This window comes from Mercenaria mercenaria, chromosome 4 (genome assembly GCF_021730395.1).
Source record: "Mercenaria mercenaria strain notata chromosome 4, MADL_Memer_1, whole genome shotgun sequence".
Taxonomy (NCBI): Eukaryota; Metazoa; Mollusca; class Bivalvia; order Venerida; family Veneridae; genus Mercenaria; species Mercenaria mercenaria.
The window spans coordinates 81,799,765-81,824,604 of NC_069364.1; the positions used below are offsets into that span (position 1 = coordinate 81,799,765).

The 24,840-nt window shown below is 34.5% G+C and overlaps 1 protein-coding gene across 1 annotated transcript in view; it reads left to right on the forward strand.

Annotated features, from left to right (window-relative positions):
- LOC123553028 (EF-hand calcium-binding domain-containing protein 6-like) overlaps positions 1 to 24,840 on the forward strand; it is an 87,197-nt gene that overhangs the window by 29,626 nt on the left and 32,731 nt on the right. Inside the window, exons 13-17 of the mRNA XM_053542301.1 lie at positions 4,350 to 4,520; positions 8,610 to 8,684; positions 20,464 to 20,624; positions 22,760 to 22,927; positions 23,416 to 23,587. Coding sequence (XP_053398276.1) covers positions 4,350 to 4,520; positions 8,610 to 8,684; positions 20,464 to 20,624; positions 22,760 to 22,927; positions 23,416 to 23,587 — 747 coding nt within the window. The remainder of the gene's footprint in view (positions 1 to 4,349; positions 4,521 to 8,609; positions 8,685 to 20,463; positions 20,625 to 22,759; positions 22,928 to 23,415; positions 23,588 to 24,840) is intronic.

Genomic DNA, 24,840 nt, shown 5'->3' on the forward strand with positions numbered 1-24,840 from the left:
GAATTATGGCCCTTTCATATTAAAAACTGCTAGGTATTGTTATCAAATGTACACTGACAGACCAACCTGTCACAAATACGGGGTTATCAATAAATTATTTCTGTTTACAGTAATGAAGACCAAACTTAAACTAATTTCAGTTTCATTCACTATCTGAAAACTAATGAGAGTCCTTATATAAAAAGCTGGAGAAGATATTTATATCCTATGGGGAAGTTTACCCTGTCGCGGAAACCGATGACAAACGATTTTACTGTCTCACTAAAATCGTATGAGCTGCTCTCATGCAAACTACGTATAAATCAAAGAACAAACTAATGGTTTTTCATTAAACTTTACGTAAAACTGTCTGCCAGTTACCTGAGGAGCTCGAATTCAACCTGAAGTGCAGCCGAAACGCGGATCTTGTTTCCGTAAGTCACAACAAACAATTGATTTACCCAAAGTCATTCTTAAGTAACACAAGTATTTTGGGATACCATTATCAGAGCAAAAACCGAAATGTATCTTTTCTTATGGTAAAGTACATGCAACTAAACAGTTCCCTAGTTTAAATCGGCTAACAGATCTACGTTTTGTACGGAACTGGAATATCAGAGTCCTGAGACTAACGGAACATTTTCATTGGTCGAGAAAACCCGTAAGTCACGCTCATTGGATAGACTCAAAAAGACTGTTTACAATTTACGGAAATTAATGCTGAAAAGGTTATAAATACAGCGTTCGTCTTCAGTTGACGGCTTTCCATCCGTGAGTACGGACATATGGTTAAAATTTACGTTAGATCCGCAAGGTTACATTTTCCGTCAGTCACGGAATCCGTAAGTGAATAAAATCCGTCAGTTAATAACAGTATATATAAAATCTATACAAGAAACAGTACAAGTGCAGATTATATACGATTTCCGTAAGTTACGGAATCCGTAAGTTGATAAAACCGTCAGACAGTAGAGTCTACATCCGATCATAGATACAAGTAACAATTCACACGACCAGCACTGGAGAAGCATACTACCAATGAACGTTAACAACTTTCACCCCTCCAAAAAACTATTACAAAAGCAACGCATTTACGAATTATTTTGGTTGTTTTGTTTCAACATCATTTATAAATATAACATACCATTTCAGTATCAATTAAAACTTATAAAATGTTAAAGAGCTTTTATTGCTATTTTCTACTTGTGGTATTTTACCATTTCGGCCATTTCGGTAATTAATACAGGAATTTAGCCGATACCATCCCGTACCTTGTACCGTAAAATACACGCCTATGTATAGCTTACAGTATTTAGAGAATGGCAAAGTATGTGGGGGCATCCGTGTCCTAAGGACACAATTCTAGTTATCCCCCGCCGATGAAATCGGGAGGGGGGTATTGAAATGGCGTTGTTCGTCCGTCAGTCCGTCCGTCCGCAGCCATTTCTCAGTAACTACTTGGTAGAATTTCATGAAACTTGAAAAAACATGAACCAACATACTGCGATGATGCCCGTCAAGTTTTTTTTTTGATTGGTCAATTTCCCTCAGAGTTATTGCCCTTGATTTAATAAAAAATGTCCGTCTGCAGCCATTGCTCAGTAATTAACAGGTAGAATTTCATCAAATTTGAAATAGACATGAACCAAGATACTGCGCTGATGCCCGTTAAATTTTTTTTTTTTGATAGGTCAGTTTCCCTCAGAGTTATTGCCCTTGATTAAATGAAAAATGTTCATCTGCAGCCATTTCTCAGTAACCAGCAGGTAGAATTTCATCAGACTTGAAGTAGACATGAACCAAGATACTGCGACGATGCCCTTCAAGTTTTTTTACGATTGGTCAATTTTCCATATAGTTATTGCACTTTGTTTAAAAATCCACAGATCTGTACATAACAAACCAACCAATTGGAAGAATTTCATTAAACTTCTTCCATTCTTTTCCATGAACATTTATTATAAACATGTGATGTTGTGTACCTACACCTGGTCACCACCTTACCTTGGTCACCCCCCTCCCCTCCCCCCTTTTTTTTTTTTTTTTTTTTTTCATTTTTCGTTTTCTATCAATATTTATAATCAACATGTAAACTGTTGTATCCTCACCCCACCCCCCACCCCCCCACCCAAACAAACCATTCATTTTCTTTTAATTTGATTTTGACTAATGAAATTATTTGCTTCTTGGTAACATTCTTCACTTTTTGCTGGAAATTTTTTTTTGCCGTTCCTCAACTCTGACCCTTTCAGCGGGGGATTCCAATTCATCGAATTTGCTTGTTTATTTTAGAATTTGCTTCATCTCTGGTTTCTCATATTTGCATACCAATTTCAGGTTGGTTTGGATTCTCATATTTGCATACCAATTTCAGGTTGGTTTGGTTTCTCATATTTGCATACCAATTTCAGGTTGGTTTGGTTTCTCATATTTGCATACCAATTACAGATTGGTTTCCCTTACAGAAGAAAAAGGCCTGCTGCGTACTCTTGCTGTGTACATACAGCGTATATGATGCGTACATGATGTGTACTGAAATCAATAGTACGCAGGATATACACCGCACATACACCGATAGTACGTTTGTAGTACACTTTTGACATGCAAATGAGCTCTGCCGCGTACTACTTGCTGCGTACATGCTGTGGACTATATGGTACACAGGATGTACGCTGGAGGAATTTAGTATGCGAGAAATAGTACGCAGCATGTACGCGGCACATACACTTTTCACATGCAAATGAGCCTGCGGTGTACTACCCCTGCGGCGTACATGCTGTGTACTTCTGCGGCGTACATGCTGTGTACTCCTGGCCCCAGTCCTGCGGCGTACATGCAGCGTACTCCTGCTGCATACATGCTGTGTACTCTTGTGGCGAAACTGCTGTGATAATGTAAATTCCTTACCCCACCAACTTTCGTATGCAAATGCTGATCATTTGGACAGAAAAAAACAGAAAAAAGATAAGTGACATGCATCAATAAGTATTTACCCTTACCAAAATAATGTAGATTGATGTTATCAAATAAATTAGTATGCTTTTCTCCATCCACTTTTCAATGAAATAAATCAATTTTTGTAGCATGTAATTTGGTAAACATTTGAAGAAAATGGCGTAACTGCATCAAGGGGAAACAACTTTAATGCAACTAAATATAAGTGTTATGATTTATTATAGACGATGTGTGCGTAGTATGTATTTATTTTGATTAAAATCCATCTGAGAACAATCTAGGACTGGAATTATATAAGCATTTATACACTTTTACGTCCGTAAAAAGTAGCGCACCTAAAAATTTTGGATTGATTTTTTCCAATGGGGCAAGCGCAATTAGCCAAAAACGTTCTGAAAATATACGAGCGGCAAATCCGATGAACAACTTTTTAATTTGGTGAGGCCTTAATGAGTTAACATAATGAGCATTAAAGCCTTTATAAAACATGATAGAGTGGTGTTTTGCTTAAGAGTATTCAAATAACAGTGAGAGCTATTAATTCTTCTCATTCGGGCGCTGTTGAAGCATTATCTTGGTAATTATTTCATGTATTACAAAATGTAATGCAACGAAGTTCAAATAAGGCTTTTCAATTATCCAAGTTAGAAAGCTCCAGGATTAATTCAAAATGAAAAAGAATATATTTTTACACTGCATGCAAGGTGCAGCTCAGAAATCACTAAGATGTAAGCTTCACAAATGAACATTGCAAATAGTTTGGCAAATTTTTATTGTTCAGAATACCGGTAATCTGAACTATTCTATGCTATTAAGATAAAAGTTACTCAGAAATCAAGTTCTTGCTTCCAAAAAAAAAAATGTACAAATCCTTCCTGCATGAAGTCCCTCCCGCGTATATGAAGTTTACTTCAGACTTTAACTAATAAAAAAAAAACTAAGTATAAATGCCAAAAGAAACTGTACAAGTCTTTCCCGCGTATATGAAGTGTACTGCACAAATTTCAAAGTATCTGCAGTGTACATGCAGTGTACTATTTTCTTGTACAAGTCCCTCCTGCGTACATGCAGTGTACTCCTTAAATTTTCAGAGTCTGTGCTGCGTACTTGAAGTGTACTAGTGACCTCCTGCGTACATGCTGTGTACTCGTCGAAATAGTACACGGCATGTACGCGGCATGCGGTGTATGTAAAATGTACTCCTCTGGCGTACTACTGTGTTCGCGGCATATACACAGCAAATACGCAGCATGTACGCCACAGAGGCTTGCTTCTGTAAGGGTTGGCTTCTCATATTTGCATACCAATTTCAGGTTGGTCGTGCACTTTAAAAAAAATTCTAGAAAATGTCTTTAAATGGAAGTTATTTTCAGAGCTCCCTTTATTTACTCATTGAATTTCATCCTTTTTTACAGAATCGTAAAGGTAGAGTGTCCCGGATGGAACTTCGAAATATTCTTGAGAAATTTCACATACGTCTACAGGACGATCAGTTTAAACAGCTTATGGAGAAGATTGACCCCTTCCATACAAACAATATATCATACCAAAAATTCCTTGAATTGTTCGAAGAGAAAGATTCATGGGTAAGAAAAATTGAAAAACTCCTCTTTAGATTATGTTGTAATATATTAAACTGATGGTAGCAAAAGCTTGAATCTAACTGTGTCACTTTTAATCTGCTAATTTGGAAAACTTGGGTCCAGTGCAGGTAGGTAAGTAGGACTTGAACCCATATTCATCAGTGTTTAAAGTTCAGACTTAAAAAAAAAAGCCAAATATTCAATTTACCACAATTTTGCCAGTTAAAGTATTCATACTTAAAGAATGACATCCATGCAGAGTTACATTATACGGTAGTCTGTGAATATATTTTAAATGAAAGAGCAAATTAAGAATTAGCATTTTAATATCTAAGTCTAAATTTCAGACATGTACATACCCAATCTGACTAAAGTACATATCCTATTACGCTACGCATAGGATCTGAGAACGACCTATTCATTGCCTCGTTCTGACGACCCCTTTCGCTAGCCAATCAGAGCTAATTATACAACATCTTGCAATCTACCTGTGCTGACTTTGATATTTACAATTCTTATGTCATAATGTATCCAGATAGCCGGTTAGCTCATGTCGGAAGCCACTATGCTTGTAAGGAGGGCCCTGGTTCGAGCCCGGGGAATAACTGCATCATTTTTCTTACTCTTTGGGACATTCGAACATGTGTCTGATTGATAAAATAAAAATAGCAATACAGGAAATCCAAAATATACAGAAACGAATGTGAATGGCCCGTTCTCAGATCTTCGTTTAGAAGTATCATGTACTTCATCAATTGTAGTAATACCAGGCTTGGAAACGAAGGGATACCCCTGGCTATTGGTCTTATGTAGGAAAAACTGTTGTGATATTAAGAAGAAATGACTAAAATATCCATCTTCTTTCAGGTTAAATCTGCCTATCGTCCCACTTTGTTAATGCCTTATCGGGATGTGTTTTATCATGACCTTGGTGGGGGCCACCATGGCTGAGTGGTTAAAGTTCCTGACTTAATATCTCTTGCCCCTCACTGGTGTGGGTTCCAGACCTGGCTTGGGGTGTAGAATTCTTCATGTGAGGAAGCCATCTAGCTGGCTTAAGGAAGGTCGGTGGTTCTACCCAGTTGTCTGTCAATGGCTGAAACAATGCCTGGAGAGTCACCTGCGGTCTTCCTCAAACATGAAAAGGTGGAAAAGTTGTCATTCGACATAAATTGTGTTTGTGTGAATCTAAACCCAATAACCATGTCATGACCTTGACATTTTAAACCAGCAGAGGTTTACCTTGAACAATACTCACTGTATCAACAAATTCAGTGGTCCTTGTCTGCATCTTGATATTCATTTCATCTTGTATTTCATCTAGCTTTTAGTTTAATAAATGATTGAATATTTGTCCTTTAGGTAATACAAATTTACTGACTTTATTTCCAAGTTTTTGAACTTTCATTCTCCAGTTTATCTCAAAGATGGGCATATTTAATTTACATGTATATCTTACATCCTAGTGTCTACATTGATCAACCAATTGATGTTTTTAACCAGTAATTTTTATCTTGTTTCATAACTTCTGATCTGTAATGTATTTCCAGTGAACAGTACTAGTTTCATTGAAATGTGTTTGGTGAGAAGATTGTGTTGTGTTTGTAATCATTCTGTATACAGATATAGTACCTGTTAAACTGATTATTCTTCTTTATCCTGAATGCAATACAAAATTTTAGCTAAAATGGATTGGCATGGAGTGTTGTAATTGCACAGTCATTGTTCTATTTATAGCTAGGTCATTAGCTTTATATGGAGAGATAAGCACAAGGTTTGCAGCGGAAATATAATGCAACTTTTAGGAGCACAATATAATATGCTAAAGAAAGAGTGCATATTTCTTAATGCAGACCTAGCAATCTTACACATATTAATATTATATAAATGTTATGAATTTGGTTCCATTATAAGCCTGAATAAATTTGACAATACTGGCATAAACAGATAATTCAGTGCAACAGCACACATTAAAATGACATCAAGCACCTGAGAGTCACTCTTCCTTGTATGTATATATTGTCTGTGTTTAGCTGTAAGACAAAATTTTAGGTTGAAAAAAGAGGAAGCATCTTATAAGCGACTTCTAACAGAAAATTAAAGGAATATTTCATAAAATCTCAAATTTTTAGGGAACATACCTCTGACAAGATATAAAATGTTTGAGAAAAAATGTGTTTCTACATTTTTGTCAGATATTATCAGTGGGAAAATATGACCTTGTCTTTTATGAGGGTCAGTGCAAAAATCCTCTAGATTGCGAGTCCAAAGTCTGTGGTGTTTCTTACTTGAGTTTATCTTATGTACAAAAATGAACAGTAGTGGAAATTCTAAAAATCTTCTTGTCAGAAGTGTCTCTCCCAATCAAATAAGAAATTCACATGAATGAGTCGTGGATGATTCTGTAGTCTTGACTAAGATTGTTCAAATCTTTCTTAGTTATCAAAAAATATTGTTCTCAGAAGGCATGGCCATTTTTACCTATATGCATATTCTAGCATAAAACTGCTGTTCTTGTCACTTTTCGGGGGTGTTTTAACAAGGGAGAAAACGTGTGTTAACAGAGTGATTCTTGTGCTCACGTGCTGTTATAACACCTTTTTATATATGGGCATTCCATGGCAAAGCGTAAACGTATTACGGCCCCAAATGGAAATGACGTCAACTTGAAAAAAAAAAAGTCAGATTTTCCCGCGCATTTCATGGAAATTTAATGACGTTGAGGGAGAATGTATTCGTTTATTAATTATTTTCATGCTTTATGCTAGAATAGCGTTAGCGCATGTTCATTTCATGTTATATCAGAATCCCTCCAGATATGTTGGTGTGCTCGCCCTACGGGCTCGGGCACCAACCAATCCCTCAGGATTCTGCAAATGTTATAACACAAAAAAACATGCGTTATCCCTACATAGGAAAATCTGTTAAATGACATCTACTTGGCTGTTGATTTGTTTTTAATATAATTTCATAGAAAAGTTTCTTGGAAAATCCTCTACCAAGAGTGTTCCAATTACTCAAAAATGGCTGCCTGAGCTAGAAATATCCTCTGGTGAGCAATAAGGGTTATCTTGGGCCCTTTTTAGCTTGACTATTTGAAGAATGAGTAGAGCTATCCTACCAGTTCATATTTTGACAAGGTCTTTTGAGGTAAAGCTTTGAAACTTTTAGCACTTGTTTACCATCACCATGTCCAGTTATAGGCAAGAGTACATAACTCCGTCAAAGATTTTGGCTGAATTATGGCCCTTTTTGACTTAGAAATCTGGGTTAAGTTTTTTGTACCAGTTCATATTTTGACAAAGTCCTTGAAGATAAAGCTTTTAAACTTTCAACACCTGTTTACCATCACCATGTCCAGTTATAGGCAAGAGTACATAACTTCATCAAGGATTTTAGCTGAATTATGGCCCCTTTTGACTTAGAAATCTTGGTTAAGTTTTCTGTACCAGTTCATGTTTTGTGTAAAGTGTTTGACATATGGCTTTGAAACTTTTATCACTTGTTCAGTATGATAGTCTCTATCTGTAGGAAAGAGTACATAACTCTGTCTTATATTTTGGCTGAATTATTGCCCTTTTTGGACTTGGACATTGGTTCTGATTTCATACAAGTCCACGTTTTGTCAAAACTATTTGATATAATATTATGGCTTTTAAACTTTGAACACTTGCTTATCATCATGATTTCCATCTGTAGGCAAGAGTACATAACTCTGACAACTATTTTGGCTGAACAATGGCCTTTTTTGGACTTTGAAACTGGTTCACACGTTGAAATTTAGTGCAAGACTTATCGAAATCCACAAATACAGGAACATTGTTTGTCTAATATATTTTTTTCTTTTGTCTGAATATCTGTAGAAATATTTTGACCCCATTCTTCAATCATTTCTTCGAATAGTCGAGCATGCTGTCATCCGACAGCTCTTGTTTTCATCTTCACCAGTTAGAAGCAGTCCTGGGCATTCAATGACAAGAAGATTTTTCAGCTTGTTAGAAAACACAGAAACATTTATTCTTTTGAAAGGCATTGGTTACAAAATAAGATTTTAGTACCATATTGTGCTCATAACATTTTTTTTTTTTTCAGGAGGGTCATAAGTGGTTAAACTCTGTCCATCGAGTAAATGAACACAACAAACCAGCCATTCTTGCTTGGGAAACGGTAAGTTAAAACCTGAAATAAGGTAGATTTTTAAAGTAAACCTTTATGCTGAATTACCACAGTTTCGAGTTAGAAACCCAGCATCTGGCCTTTTGATAATAAAACTGGAGACCAGCTTAGAATAAAGCTTTGCTATTAATCAATTTTGAAATTACATCCTTGCTATTGGTCAGTTTGAAATTACAGCCTTGCTGTTGGTCAGTTTTGAAATTGCATCCTTGCTATTGGTCAGTTTTGAAATAACAGCCTTGCTATTGGTCAATTTTGAAATTGCAGCCTTGCTATTGGTCAGTTTTGAAATCGCAGCCTTGCTATTGGTCAGTTTTGAAATAACAGCCTTGCTATTGGTCAATTTTGAAATTGCAGCCTTGTTATTGGTCAGTTTTGAAATTACATCCTTGCTATTGGTCAGTTTTGAAATTACATCCTTGTTGTTGGTCAGTCCTTGCTATTGGTCAATTTTGAAATTGCAGCCTTGCTATTGGTCAGTTTTGAAAGTACATCCTTGTTATTGGTCAGTTTTGAAATGGCATCCTTACTATTGGTCAATTTTGAAATTGCAGCCTTGCTGTTGTTCAGTTTTGAAATTGGTCAGTTTTGAAATTATAGCCTTGCTTTTGGTCAGTTTTGAAATAACAGCCTTGCTATTGGTCAATTTTGAAATTGCATCCTTGCTATTGGTCAGTTTTGAAATCGCAGCCTTGCTTTTGGTCAGTTTTGAAATAACAGCCTTGCTATTGGTCAATTTTGATATTGCAGCCTTGTTATTGGTCAGTTTTGAAATTACATCCTTGCTATTGGTCAGTTTTGAAATTACATCCTTGTTGTTGGTCAGTCCTTGCTATTGGTCAATTTTGAAATTGCAGCCTTGCTATTGGTCAGTTTTGAAATTGCATCCTTGCTATTGGTCAGTTTTGAAATAACAGCCTTGCTATTGGTCAATTTTGAAATTGCAGCCTTGCTATTGGTCAGTTTTGAAATCGCAGCCTTGCTATTGGTCAGTTTTGAAATAACAGCCTTGCTATTGGTCAATTTTGAAATTGCAGCCTTGTTATTGGTCAGTTTTGAAATTACATCCTTGCTATTGGTCAGTTTTGAAATTACATCCTTGTTGTTGGTCAGTCCTTGCTATTGGTCAATTTTGAAATTGCAGCCTTGCTATTGGTCAGTTTTGAAAGTACATCCTTGTTATTGGTCAGTTTTGAAATGGCATCCTTACTATTGGTCAATTTTGAAATTGCAGCCTTGCTGTTGTTCAGTTTTGAAATTGGTCAGTTTTGAAATTACAGCCTTGCTTTTGGTCAGTTTTGAAAATGCATCCTTGCTATTGGTCAGTTTTGAAATTGCATCCTTGCTATTGGTCAGTTTTGAAATTACAACCTTGCTGTTGGTCAGTCTTGAAAATGCATCCTTGCTATTGGTCAGTTTTGAAATTACATCCTTGCTATTGGTCAATTTTGAAATTACATCCTTGTTGTTGGTCAATTTTGAAATTACATCCTTGCTATTGGTCAGTTTTGAAATTACAGCCTTGCTATTGGTCAGTTTTGAAATTACGTCCTTGTTATTGGCAAATGAATTAAAACACAGGTTGCCTGCTTCACCTAAATTATTCATTTTGTACAGGGATTGAATTTACAACCTCTGGATTGATGTTTTGAAATAAGTGCATTAATAATAATAATAATAATCCACCGACAATTTTTGACAGTGACGTCATTTCGTCAACAAACTATAAATAACCAAGGTATATCCCCAAACAGATGTATACTTATAATAGATAGAAATAGGTCCTAATCATATGCGAAGCTCTAAGTAAGGTATGGCCCAGTGGGTGTGTTGTCTACTTGTCACGCAGTTGATGTAAGTTCGAAACAAAAAGCAAAAACATAGATTGTTTGAAAGATAAGTTACGTTTGCTTTCCTTGATTTGACAAAAGTTGTTTTTATATATTTTTCTTGTTATTTTTTTTTAAATTATCAATCATTTATTTTATTATAAAGTATACCAATGTTAATGCAACATATGCCTGTCTCACCGTCAGTCCATTGTGTTTTAGAATGAATATTGCTTTCACGTTATTCTCCAAAGGCTCGTTACTGTTAAAATCATTTCTTAGCCATTTTAGTCATTTTATGTGGAGTGAAATGACAAACGTTTTCTACAGAATTTATTCTATACGCATAATTCGTGAAGCACTAGAAAATCAAGATAACTATATAGTTGAATAAGAAAATATCGTGTGGGGATAAAAGTTCCGCAGACCGGATTCGAACTCGGTACCTTTTGGTTACTACGACAGTGACGACAGTGACGTTATCCTCTGGGCTACATATCCTTGCAGTCTATCGGTAAAGAAACATAATGATAACCCAGTACAATATAAGGTAAACATTGGAAAGTAAACACAATATGATGTCACTGTCAGGTATCCCTGGTCGGATAGTACCTGTTGTTCAGACCATCATGAGATAAACAAGTTTTGATCAGATGGTAATACAAGTACAGTACAAATTTTATATTAAAAATTGTGGTTACCATCACATCTAAGGATATTGACCTGTACCGTTTGTGGATATACTAATATATATCTTTAAAAGAATTCATGACCACATCACAATATTTTTAGCTTGACTTTTTGAAGAATAAGGTGTGCTATTGCACTTGTTCAGGTGTTGGTGTCAGCGCCCACATTTTTTATGAAGTCAATGTCTTCTTCATTACTTAAGATATTCAATTGAATCTTGCTGTACTTGCTCATAGTGACAATTTATATTAGTGTCACAAGATGCATAATGCTACCTGTAGTATTTCCAGATTTATACCCATTTTTAGCTCACCTGAGCAATGCTCAGGTGAGTTTTTCTGATCGCTCGATGTCCGGCGTCTGTCTGTCTGTCTGTCTGTCGTCTGTCAACATTTGGCTTGTGTATGCGATAGAGGCTGTATTTTTCAACTGATCTTCATGATATTTGGTCAGAATGATTACCTTGATGAAATCGAGGCCGAGTTTGAAAATGGGTCATCTGGGATTAAAAACAAGGTCACTCGGTCAAATCAAAGAAAAACCTTGTGTATGCAATAGAGGCTGTATTTTTCAATTTATCTTCATGAATTTTGGTCAGAATGATAACCTTGATAAAATCTAGGCCGAGTTTGAAAATGGGTCATCTGGGGTCAAAAACTAGGTCCCTAGGTTAAATGAAAGAAAAACCTTGTGTATGCGATAGAGGCTGTATTTTTCAATTAATCTTCATGAATATTGGTCAGAATGATAACCTTGATAAAATCTAGGTCGAATGCGAAAATGGGTTATCTGGGGTCAAAAACTAGGTCACTAGGTCAAATCAAAGAAAAAGCATGTATATGCGATAGAGGCTGTATTTTTCGCTTGATCCTTCCGAAGTTAAGTCAAAATAATAATCTCAATGAAATATAGGCCGAGATTGAAAATGGGTCATATCATTTTGGATCAAAAAGTAGGTCACTAGGTCAAATCAAAGAAAAACCTTGTGTATGCGATAGATGCTGTATTTTTCAATTGATCTTCATGAAATTTGGTCAGAATGATTGCATTGATAAAATATTAGTCAAGTTTGAATATGGGTCATCTGGGGTCAAAAATTAGGTCACTAGGTCAAATCAAAGAAAAACTTTGTGTATGCAAAAGAAGCTGTATTTTTCAATAAATCTTCATGAAATTATGTCTGAATAATAGCCTTGATGAAATCTAGGTCAAGTTTGAATATGGGTCATCTTGGATCAAAAAGTAGTTCACTAGGTCAAATCAAAGAAAATACTTGTGTACGCTATAGAGGCTGTATTTTTCAACTGATCTTAATGAAATTTGGTCAAAATGATTGCCTTGATAAAATCTACGTTTAGTTTGATTATGGGTCATCTGGGATCAGAAGGTAGGTCACTAGGTCAAATCAAAGAAACACCTTGTGTATGTGATAGAGGCTGTATTTTTCAACTGATCTTCATGAAATTTTGTCAGAATGATAGCCTTGATGAAATTTGGGTCAAGTTTGAATATGGATAAGCTGGGTTTAAAAACTAGGTCACTAGGTTAAATAATGGAAAAACCTTGTGTATGCAATAGGGGCTGCATTTTACACTGGATTTCATAATGTTTGTTCAGAATGGTTGCCTTGATGAAATCTAGGTCAGGTTCGAATATGGGTACACTGGGGTCAAAAACTAGGTCACTAGGTCTAATCAAAGAAAAACCTTCTGTATGCGATAGAGTCTGCACTTTTCAATTGATCTTCTTGAAATTTGGTCTGAATGATAGCCTTGAAGAACTCTAGGTTAAGTTTGAATATGGGTCATCTGGGGTCAAAAACTAGGTCACTAGGTCAGATCAAAGAAAATACTTGTTTATACTCAAGATTTTTTGCTCCAGTTTTAATGATAATTGGTCAGAATATTTTTTCCATGAAATCATTAGGTCAAACATGTTTACACTGTTATGGTGTGTTTCTCAGGTGAACGACCTAGGGCCATCTTGGCCCTCTTGTTAACATGGAAATTTTAAGTAATGTTTTTTTAAGTCCAATATCTTCTTCATTACTTAAGATTTTCAAGTGAAAGTTCTGTACTTGCTCATAGTGACAATTTTCATTGGTGTGACAGGATGTGTAACTCTACTGCAGTATTTATAGAGTAATGCCACTTCTTAACTTAGAAATTTCGAGTAAATATTTTGAAAGAGTGCAATACAAAATTGCAGATACTATGTTAAAACTTTACACTCAACATTCCGTCAATAACAGAAAGTTACAGCATCAAGTAACATAACTCTTACTTGAATTTCAACTAAATTATCCCGCTTCTTGGACTAAGAAAATCTAGGTTGAAATTTTGTGCTTTAATGCAGATATTGAATTGAAACTTTGTACAAGTTATTGATGTGGATAAAACATGGTGAAAGATGCATTTCTCATAACTCTGAATTGTAATTTGGACGAGTTATGCCCCTTTTTCAACTGGGAAAATGCATGTTAAAGTTTTTCATGGAAATTACTTACTCCAAAATCAATGCAGATACTTGTTGAAACTTCACACAGATGTTGGGTGCAATTGAAAATGCAGTGCCAGCTCTGGCCAAATTGAAATAACAGCCAACTAAAATAATAACCAAAGCCTGCGCATAAAAATTGCGTGCATAAAAAAAGTCAGTTATTCAACACTTTTTAGCTCACCTGTCACAAAGTGACAAAGTGAGCTTTTGTGATCGCGCAGCGTCCGTCGTCCGTGCGTAAACTTTTGCTTGTGACCACTCTAGAGGTCACATTTTTCATGAGGTCTTTATGAAAATTGGTCAGAATGTTCATCTTGATGATATCTAGGTCAATTTCGAAACTGGGTCACGTGCGTTCAAAAACTAGGTCAGTAGGTCTAAAAATAGAAAAACCTTGTGACCTCTCTAGAGGCCATATTTTTCACAAGATCTTCATGAAAATTGGTCAGAATGTTCATCTTGATGATATCTAGGTCAAATTCGAAACTGGGTCACGTGCCATCAAAAACTAGGTCAGTAGGTCAAATAATAGAAAAACCTTGTGACCTCTCTAGAAGCCATATTTTTCACGGGATCTAAATGAAGGTTGGTCTGAATATTTATTTTGATGATATCTAGGCAAGTTTGAAAATGGGTCACGTGTGGTCAAAAACTAGGTCAGTAGGTCTAAAAATAGAAAAACCTTGTGACCTCTCTAGAGGTCATACTTATGAATGGATCTTCATGAAAATTGGTCAGAATGTTCACCTTGATGATATCTAGGTCAAGTTCAAAAGAGGGTCACGTGCCGTCAATAACTAGGTCAGTAGGTCAAATAGTAAAAAAACCTTGTGACCTCTCTAGAGGCCATATTTTTCATGGGATCTGTATGAAAATTGGTCTGAATGTTTATTTTGATGATATGTAGGTCAAGTTCAAAATTGGGTCACGTGCCTTCAAAAACTAGGTCAGTAGGTCAAATAATAAAAAAACCTTGTGACCTCTCTAGAGGCCATATTTTTCACGGGATCTGTATGAAAGTTGGTCTGAATGTTTATCTTGATGATATCTAGGTCAAGTGCAAAACTGGGTCAGCTGTGATCAAAAAGTAGGTCAGTAGGTCTAAAAATAGAAAAACCTTGTGACCTCTCTAGAGGCCATACTACGAATGGATCTTCATGAAAATTGGTCAGAATGTTCACCTTGATGATATCTAGGTCAGGTTGAAACTGGGTCAGGTGCCTTCAATAACTAGGTCAGTAGGTCAAATAATAAAAAAAAAACTTGTGACCTCTCTAGAGGCCATATTTTTCATGGGAACTGTATGAAAGTTGGTCTGAATGTTAATCTTGATGATATCTAGATCTTGTTTGAAACTGGGTCAACTGTGGTCAAAAACTAGGTCAGTAGGTCTAAAAATAGAAAAACCTTGTGACCTCTCTAGAGGCCATACTTTTGAATGGATCTTCATGAAAATTGGTCAAAATGTTCCCCTGGATGATATCTAGGTCAAATTCGAAACAGGGTCACGTGCTGTCAATAACTAGGTCAGATAATGAAAACCTCTCGAGAGGCCATATTTTTCAACGGATCTTCATGAAAATTGGTCAGAATTTTTATCTTAATGATATCTAGGTCAGGTTCAAAACTGGATCACATGAGCTCAAAAACTAGGTCACTATGTCAAATAATAGAAAAAACGACGTCATACTCAATTCAAAACTGGGTCATGTGGGGACAGGTGAGCGATTCAGGACCATCATGGTCCTCTTGTTTAATTATAGTTCTAAAAATCATCATTAGTTTAATACTGACATCAGACTCCTTGCACAAACAAAGGTAGCTTAAGTAAATAAATCAGTAAGAACCATTTTTTAATATTCTTTGAAGTTGAGAATAAAAGAAAATATGCATTATGATTTTTTTCTTACATTAATTAAGTTTTTACAGAAACATATCACTTTTGTGTGGAAATAATGTCGATTATATGGTCCTTACAGTGTCAAACACAATCTATCTTTTAAACCTACAATACTTTTGTGTTTTAGTTGAATCTGCAGCTCATTTCATAAAAGAACATTTAAAGTAAAAGTAATTTAATCAAATTATTGATGCTTTCTACCTTCTCTGACACTGTATATTGACTTATCCGCATTTGTGTCGTCTGAAATACCCTGCAGTTGCGGGTACGAATTTTCCAGATTTTCGCCAATAGCAGTTGTAATTTTGCAAGTTTTGCAAGTATTTTTATTGAAATAGCCTAACTACTACTTGCTGGATATGGAAAATACAATATTAATGATTCGACATGTTCTACCAGCGTCTGTTTTATTTGGTTGCATCTGTTGTTGTGTTATGTCACCCAGCCTTAGATAATTGCCTAGAGGCATGCACTTCCTGTATATGATCTTGCGCATCTTTGTCGATAAAAACACGTGTTTTTCACTAGGTAATACAAATTTTTGATGATATTTTTTGAAGCTTCAGTATAAAATAATCCCCAATTTCTCTCCACATTTTTGGATTTTTTTCAACATTTTCGTAAAATAATCGCCATTTGGCAAGTATGTCGGGTGGCAGCGCGAGCACTGGAACATGATCACAGCATCAGGGCCTATAACTCTTACATGAATTTGGACAATTTGGACTTGGCTACACCTGTTTACTGACAAACCTTGGAATAATTGAGCATACTTTCGTGAGTTGGCTCTTGTTTCTCCTTAGGTCGTTAAACTTAATGCTTTATTGTTCCCCGCGTTTTTCAAAGATAAAATAGGCTGCGTCCTTCCGTCTGTCTGTCACACTTCTTGTCTGGTCCATTAAACTCTGCTTCCATCAGTGGATCTTGAAATAACTTGGCGTAAATGTTTCCCATAATGAGACAATGTATCGTGCGCAAAACCCAGACCCCTAGCTCCAAGGTCAAGGTCACACTTAGAGGTCAAAGGTTAACAGGGTCTGTTCGTGTCCATTCCATAACTCTGCCATTCATCAAGGAATTTTAATTTCAAATAACTAAAAAGAAATTTATGAAAAGAACAGCTGTCATAGAATAAGTAAAACAGACAGTTGGGGCATGATTCTGTCTGGCTATTTTAAGGAAAGCAGCATTAAGGTAGTAGGAGTGTAATAGCAATATTTGCAAAATAGCATTTGCTTGGTATATTCTTAAAGATGACCGTGTTTTGCACTGCTTTGCAATTTTTTAATAACATTTACCGTGCCGTTTTTTCAAAATTTTGTATAACTTATGGTATCTCCTCTAGCTCAAGTAGAGACAAACTTCAAAGTGATGACCACTTTACAAAACGTTTGCAGAGAACACATTTTACCATTAATTTTAATACAAGAATCATCAAACTATTGGTAAACAAATATAAAACACAAAATAAAAATATTAATATCATTTTATGTAGGGTTCCTTAAGTAAACGGACTTAATGATAAAGAATTCTAACTTCAACATTGAAAAAATAAGGTTGAATCCTGTGTTTCTGTTTTGAATTTTGCTTACTTCATTCAAAAATGACCTTGGGGCAGACGTAAAACCTACCTAAATTTCTTCCACAATATGTAATCTAAAGAGTGAAAGCAAAATAGAGAACTTTTACCACATGTAACTCAATATTTTTAAAGATGTGTAACTCTACCCCTTCTGTTTAAGTAGTAAATTCACTTTGAATAGCAAAAAATCGCTTATCAAATTATTTTTTTCCCATTTTTGTACAATAAATCAATCATAGGTCTTGAAAGAAGTAAAAACTTACGAGAAAAAAATGGAAAATAAAAGAAAAAAAATTTGGTCCCAGTAGGGTTTGAACCTACGTCCCCTGAGAATTGTAGTAAAAGTGGGTTTATGTTAGGAATTGAATACTCTTCAAAAAGGAGGTACTCTATTACACCTCTACTACCTTAAAAACCACTTGGAAATTTTGAAATGACTGTTGACAAAGTCGTGACATGTACAAGATGACCAGTTTAGGACTTGACAGAACATGAAGTATGTTTCAGTGTTTATTTTCTTCCTCTTTTCATTATAATTATACTTTTTAGTCTTAAGTAGTTTTACTTATTGTTTAAATATTCTGGCAATCAGGGGAATATCTGGGTGCAGGAGAAAAATCCTTAAAAAATTATAATGCAAAATTGGCATGTCAGAATTTTGTTATTTTTGTGACAATTAAATATAAGCCTTTCAGACCAAAAACAATATACTGTTTGCCTTAGCTGTCAACTGTATTAGGCAAATACCTGCCTTAAGCAACCAATCAGTGTACTTTGCAAATTGAAATTCTATTATGATTTCCTCCCGACATGAATCTTACGCCTCCATATTTTACCTCTAATAATGAAAACAAATTATGTCTGTCACAAATCTTGTCTGCGCTCTTAAGTCAAACATTTCTCATCTGATCTTTACCAAACTTGAACAGAATGTGTTTGCCAATAAGTCCTCGGCCAAGTTCGATAACTAGCCACATCGGCCTAGGCATTTCGGAATTATGGCCCTTGAATTACCGAAAAATCAGCCTTTTTACTCTTGTCCGCACTGTAAGTCGAACATTTCTCATTCGATCTTCACCAATCAGCCCAGGCACTTTGTAATTATGGCCCTTGAATTACCGAAAATCAAGCTTTTCACTTTTATCCGCGCTCTAAGTCCAACAGTTCTCATTCAGTCTTTACCAAACTTGAACCAAATGTTTTTGACCATAACTCTTTAGCCAAGTTCATTAAATAGCCAAATCGCCCCAGGCACTTCAAAATTATGGCCCTTGAATTACCCAAAATCAGCCTTTTTACTCTTCAAAGGTATATTTGTAGTGAGTAAACAGTATATAAAGACTGACTTACCATTTAGATGATTAGGCAGTTGTGGGAGACATGCGCTTTTCTCAAAAGCAGCTCTAGTTTTTACATGTATTTTTTTAGTAAAATAAAACTATCAGATTTTATCAAATTTTCCTAGCAAAATGATTTAGTGTTTCATAGGCGTAAACTATAGCCCAGAGCATAAAAATGTGGCTTATTTTATCACATTTTTTCCATATTTTATCGAATCTTTCACAAGTGTTATACTTTTGGTTTTAAAAGTAACCAAGGTTAAACATAGTGAAAAAAAAAAAAAAACGAAAAAAAAAAAAAAATGTATTTGACTTGAATGTTAGTTTTGCTTTCGAATGATTCCCAGAATTTTAAGGTTGGAAATTCAAGATATGAAGCTTTTTTAGACCCATACTAGTGTCCTTTGCTGAAATTTATATCTAATTTACTTACAATTTTAAAAGAATGTGTTAACGTTTTGATAAATTGCATACATGTTTCTTTGTGGTAATTGATTTCCGACAAAACCAGAAAGGAAATAATCAATTTCAACCCAAATCATAATACCTGTGCAGTTTCATTGTTTTTGAAATGCACATAGCTTTGATATAAGTATAAAACAAAACATTTTATCATTATCAGTTGTATTTCGAAGTTTCTGCTCTACAGTTATTACCACATGATGTTTTAGGGAAAAATGTCAGTAATATTAAAAAAAAAACCGAAATGATCACTAAAATTTTAAACACAGATTGTTTTTTCTTTCTTTTAAGTTACCACATATGTATATGTTCTTGAATACACAGGAGGGATTTCTATTTTTCTTCAGTTCATTTCCTTTTCTCCTCATACTCTGGCCAGTCATTAGCAGGTAGTAGGATCTGTACAGCCAGCTTTTCATAGTTCAAAGCACCCATCTTGGTTAGGAAATAATCGAGCATTTCCTGCTGCATATTATTATTTCCCCCATCAATGAATTTGAAACGTCCTCTGGTAAGAGCCACAAAATCAACACACTGTAGGAAAATTTGGAGTAAAAATGCTAGTTCGTCTGATACACCTTTTTTGTCGCCATATGCATTAAACAATTCCAAAATTGTGAAATACGAAGCTTTACTCACAGGGTACATTAGCCAAGGTAAAAGTAGAAGCGTATAGAGAGTTCTGTCATTCCTCCTTTCCTGTTCCTGTTCTACATTTGTAGACTTCTTTACTGGAGAGTTCATTTTTTGAGAGACCATATATAAAGTTGGAGAATTTTGTTGTCTTGGGTCTTTTTCGTGAAAAATTTTGTACAGATCTTCTTCAGAATGGAGTATAGGTTGTTTGTTTGTTTTCTTCAGTAATTTTGCATTCTCCGGAAGTTTTTCTGGTCTATCTAAGACTTTCTGCAAATTTTCTTTTAAATTTGTTTGTTGCTGATTTTCATAGAGATTGCTTGCAGGTGATATTTTGTCAAGGTGGATGTTTTTGTTAGTGCCATGTTGATGGTTCAGAGATGCAGCTGAAATGCCATCCTGTGTCAAACACAGTACCAGCAAACCTGTAAATAACAGAAGATTAAGTAAATGCACATGAAACGTGCTTTTTTGATGGTTTAGAGAGACAGCAAAATATTTCTGTCTTTGTAGAGAGTTGTCTGGCTTTCAGGGGTTTTCTGTACAAGCAAAATTTAATGTTCCATGATTTCCATAGGTTTTAACTGTAAGAAGGAAATATTCAATGATTTTTAGAAATATATTGTCACAGGGAAATGTTCAATGATTTTAAAGGTTATACGCTCTGTGGGTTTCAGAGGTTACACTTTAACAAAAATGCTCTATGATTTTCAGAGGTTATATTGTAACAAGAAAATAATCTACAAATTTCAGAGGTTTTACCGTAACAAGGAAATACTCTTTGATTCTTAAAAGGTTATACTGTAACAAGAAATTGTTTTATGATTTTCAGGTAGAAGATATATTAAAGGAGAAGATCACCGAGTACTGGCGCAATGTTTCAGCGGCATTGTTGGACTATGACTACAAGGGAAATGGCCATATCAGTCACAAAAACCTTAGAAAAGTAATAGATAATTATGTCCTACCAGTGTCAGATGAACACTTCCAAAGGTATAACTCTTTCATGTTTTTATAATTTGCGTATTTCAGAAGTAATGTAGTGGATAAAAACCAAAAATCAATTTACAAATTACTAATACTCCAACGTTTTGGCTACATGTCTTCTTAAGGAAATAATAATAAACAACAGATATAATGTTTCGTTAAAATGGAGGGAAATAGGCAGCAGTATAAGGATGCAGTGTCATTGCTGATATATGCATTAGTACATTTGAATAAGAAAAAAAAAAAATCAATTAAAAATAATAAATATTTATACTTAAATTGGCAATAACATGATGATATATACGTCACATATTTCAGAAGTTAAGACAAAATAACTGTAAAAGACAAAAAATTATTTGATATGTGAAGTTGCCATCATTAAAAGAGACAGAAAATGGAAACTTTTTAAAAGTTGGATTGAATGGTAATGTTGTGTAACAGTACTTTAATTAATGTATCTAAATACTTCTGTAACTTATTGGGAGATTTATTGTGTCGGTGCGACGTTAAATCCAAAAAAAATAAAAATAGATAAATATTATTGAAATAAAGGACAGACATGTTAGTCTTCAAGTCTTTATTATAGTCTTCAAGCTTTTATCTTTAGTTTAAAGGGGAAAATCTTAATGCAAGATAAATAATTATTGGCCTTAAAATTTTGTAAGAATTCAGGCAAAATAAGTTATTAAAATACTGCTAAATTTTTATTAATTCAAAATCAGCTTTTCACATCTCTTGAAATTGGTAATTAAGGTAAGGTTAAATTGTCTAAAATTAGGTAATATTCACTTAACTCGGTATTTGATGGTTTTGCAAACTAACCATCTTATTAAATGCAAATGAATGGTTGAAAAGAACGCATCTACAATTAACTTCTTTAGATAAATGCAGTTTGATATGCACAATGCTAAAACTGTGTTCTCTTGATACAATGTGTTATTAGACTCAGTGCCAATGCTACTTTAAGAACTTGTATGACATTACACATATCTTACGAAAATATTGCTTTGGTGATGTGTTTTGTTACGACTGTTTTAAATTTGTATAAATATGATAAAATCAGAAATTGAAACTGTGCTTTTTTTTTCATATTTCTTAATTAATTTACTAAACTTGATATTGAAACAATCTTAAAGGTCATAGATTCAGATGTACATGTTTCTGTGATAAGTTTGATATCAGTGAAAACTTGGTTGACTCGAACTACAATAGCTTGAACAAATTTTTAGGGACCTGTGACTTTGAGCAAAAGAAGTTAGACTTTAGCAAACTGGTACTAAAATTTTTGTGTGTGTTTAATTGAAGATATACATAGTGATAAAGTTACAAAAATTAGCAGTTTTATCTTGTTTGCTATAAAGAATTTGTTTTAACTTTCTTTATTTGAAAAGAAATCATTTTTAGCAATTTAGAAAAATATTTTCAGCTATAAAAAATTTCTAATTTAAATTGATTTTTTAGCCAAATTGAAATAAAAATCAGTAAAAAATGCATTTTAGAAATAACTTACCATAGTAAATTAAGCCAGCAGACTTCCATTCGATTTGCCATTTTGTCATTTCTACATAATGATTTCTTTCTTCTTTTTAATGTGTTGAGAGATTCACATCACTGTGACCAAAGTAAAATTATTTCCACTGAAGTACTGATAAACATAATTATCTTTGGGCAAAACCACAACCTGATCCTATATTTATTTTGAACTTATTTTTAATTACTATTTTGATGTGGCTATAAAGTATACCATTTTTCAATCTGTCATCCTGGTAGATAGTATATTTATTACCTTGCAATTGCAAAAAAATCTTTTCATAAATATCTTGAGTTTAACCAGATGTCACATTTATATATTATGCACAGTTAATTATTATTATTTCTTTTAATTTATAATTTTTGTCGAGCCAACTGGCAGTGAGCTCGACATAATTGTCACAATGGCGGTTTGGTGTATGTGCCTGCATGCGTCTGTGTGTGCATCCGTCCGAGTTTTCACATATTTTGTGCTTCCACATAATTATAATGACCTTTTTGTGAAAATATTTGCTATAAAATTACAAGATATATTTCATGTTATATTTCAGTAATATGCTAGGAGACATGAAAGATAATCACTATAATTGTTCTATTACTTTGACTTCCAGTATGTTGTGTCGTTGCGAGGACCGTACAGATAGCCAGGTGAACTACGTTGAATTTTTAGAGAAATTAAAAGTGGACGTTAAACCAAGTGATCTTAATGGTCTAAGTACACAGATATTTAATGGTAGTATAGAGCGGGAATTCAAACGTCAAGAAGACTTACACTACAGGTGGGTCATATATTCAGGTAGATGGCTAGATTTGTAAACTATGAAGTCATTTAATTTTGTTTTGGCATAAAGGGCTATTTGGTGGTGGATTTCAACTTTTAAAGATTAATGGGAATTTAAATAATACTCTTGTTAATTGATATTTAGTTTCATGGTTTAACTGGATCATGAAATCTTTAGATATTAGTCCCCAATGAATATTAATGATTCCACAGTATAACATTAGATTTTTGATACAACTAAAAATGCACTTCAGATATTCAATACTTTGTCCTATTATTGAAAAGAAACTTACCCAACTTGGTTGGTAGTACTGTTTTGTCTATTTCAATCCCAGTGGACCCAGTCTCATACTTTAAATTTTTAGGAATACATTCAAGACTGTGTGCAGTATTGCAACAATCTTGATCTTTAGGAAAGAATAATTTTACTACTTATTTCAGACTTTAAGCTTAACTTTTATGGCCTTTTTATGACTTTGATTACAGAAATTCTAAAATATCCGGAGTAGCACATGGAAGAACTAATGAAATGTCAGCGGATGAGGTTGTAGCGCGTCTCAAGGACAGAATGGCTCAACACAATCAAGATTTTAGACAAGCATTCCTTGCCTACGACCGCAGAGGAAAGGGTTCAGTTTCGAAGAAAGATTTTAGACAGGTGAGTGTAATTAAATTAGTAAGCAGATTAATTTTGGTCTAGGTAAAAAACTGCACAAATACTTTGTAACATACTGAACAACTTTTCTAACTCCAGAGGTGGTGTTTTTTATTGTTAATACATATTTCAGTGCAAATTGAATACACTATTAAATGAGCAATTTTTTTTAATAAATCAAAACAACGATAACTGTTGAACAGCAGTGACAGTTAGGAAGGTAACCATAGAATAAAGATCAGTTAATTTTTACAACTGAGCGCTCGCCACTATGTTGAAAGTAATGCCATGCACTGCAGTAAACGATTCTATGACAAACTTAACTAGAAGACGTCTTGATTTGGACATAAGAAATATTAAGCAAATGTATATCTGTAGGTTATCATATTTAGATTGAGAAATAAGCACACGTTTTGCTGGAGAGATAACTCAGTAACTTTACTTTGGATTATGGATATTCAAGTGACTTGGCACTAACAGTCACCATTACAAATTGATTTGTTGTATGTAAGACCAAGACCTCTAGCTCAATTTCAAGGTCAAACTAGGAAATAAAAAATTTAGGTGATTTTTAGCTCGACTATTCATAGAATAGTAGAGCTATTGTACTCGCCCATGTGTCGGCGTCCGCATCCGCGTCCGTGTCGGCGTCCGCGTCCCGAATTGGTTAAGTTTTTGTATGTAAGCTGGTATCTCAGCAACCACTTGTGGGAATGGATTGAAACTTCACACACTTATTCACTGTGATAAACTGACTTACATTGCACAGGTTCCATAACTCTGTTTTGCTTTTTTACAAAATTATGCCCCTTTTTTGACTTAGAAATTTTTGGTTAAGGTTTTGTATGTAAGCTGGTATCTCAGTAACCACTTGTGGGAATGGATTGAAACTTCACACACTTATTTACTGTGATAAACTGACTTACATTGCACAGGTTCCATAACTCTGTTTTGCTTTTTTACAAAATTATGCCCCTTTTTTGACTTAGAATTTTTGGTTAAGGTTTTGTATGTAAGCTGGTATCTCAGTAACCACTATGGGAATGGATTGAAACTTCACATACTTTTTACTGTCATGATCTGACATGCACAAAGCAGGTCCCATAACTTTATTTTGCTTTTTTACAAAATTATGCCCCTTTTTCAACATAGAAATTTTTGGTTAAGTTTTTGTATGTAAGCTGGTATCTCAGTATCCACTAATGGGAAAGGATTGAAACTTCACACACTAGTTCACTGTCATGATGTGACATGTA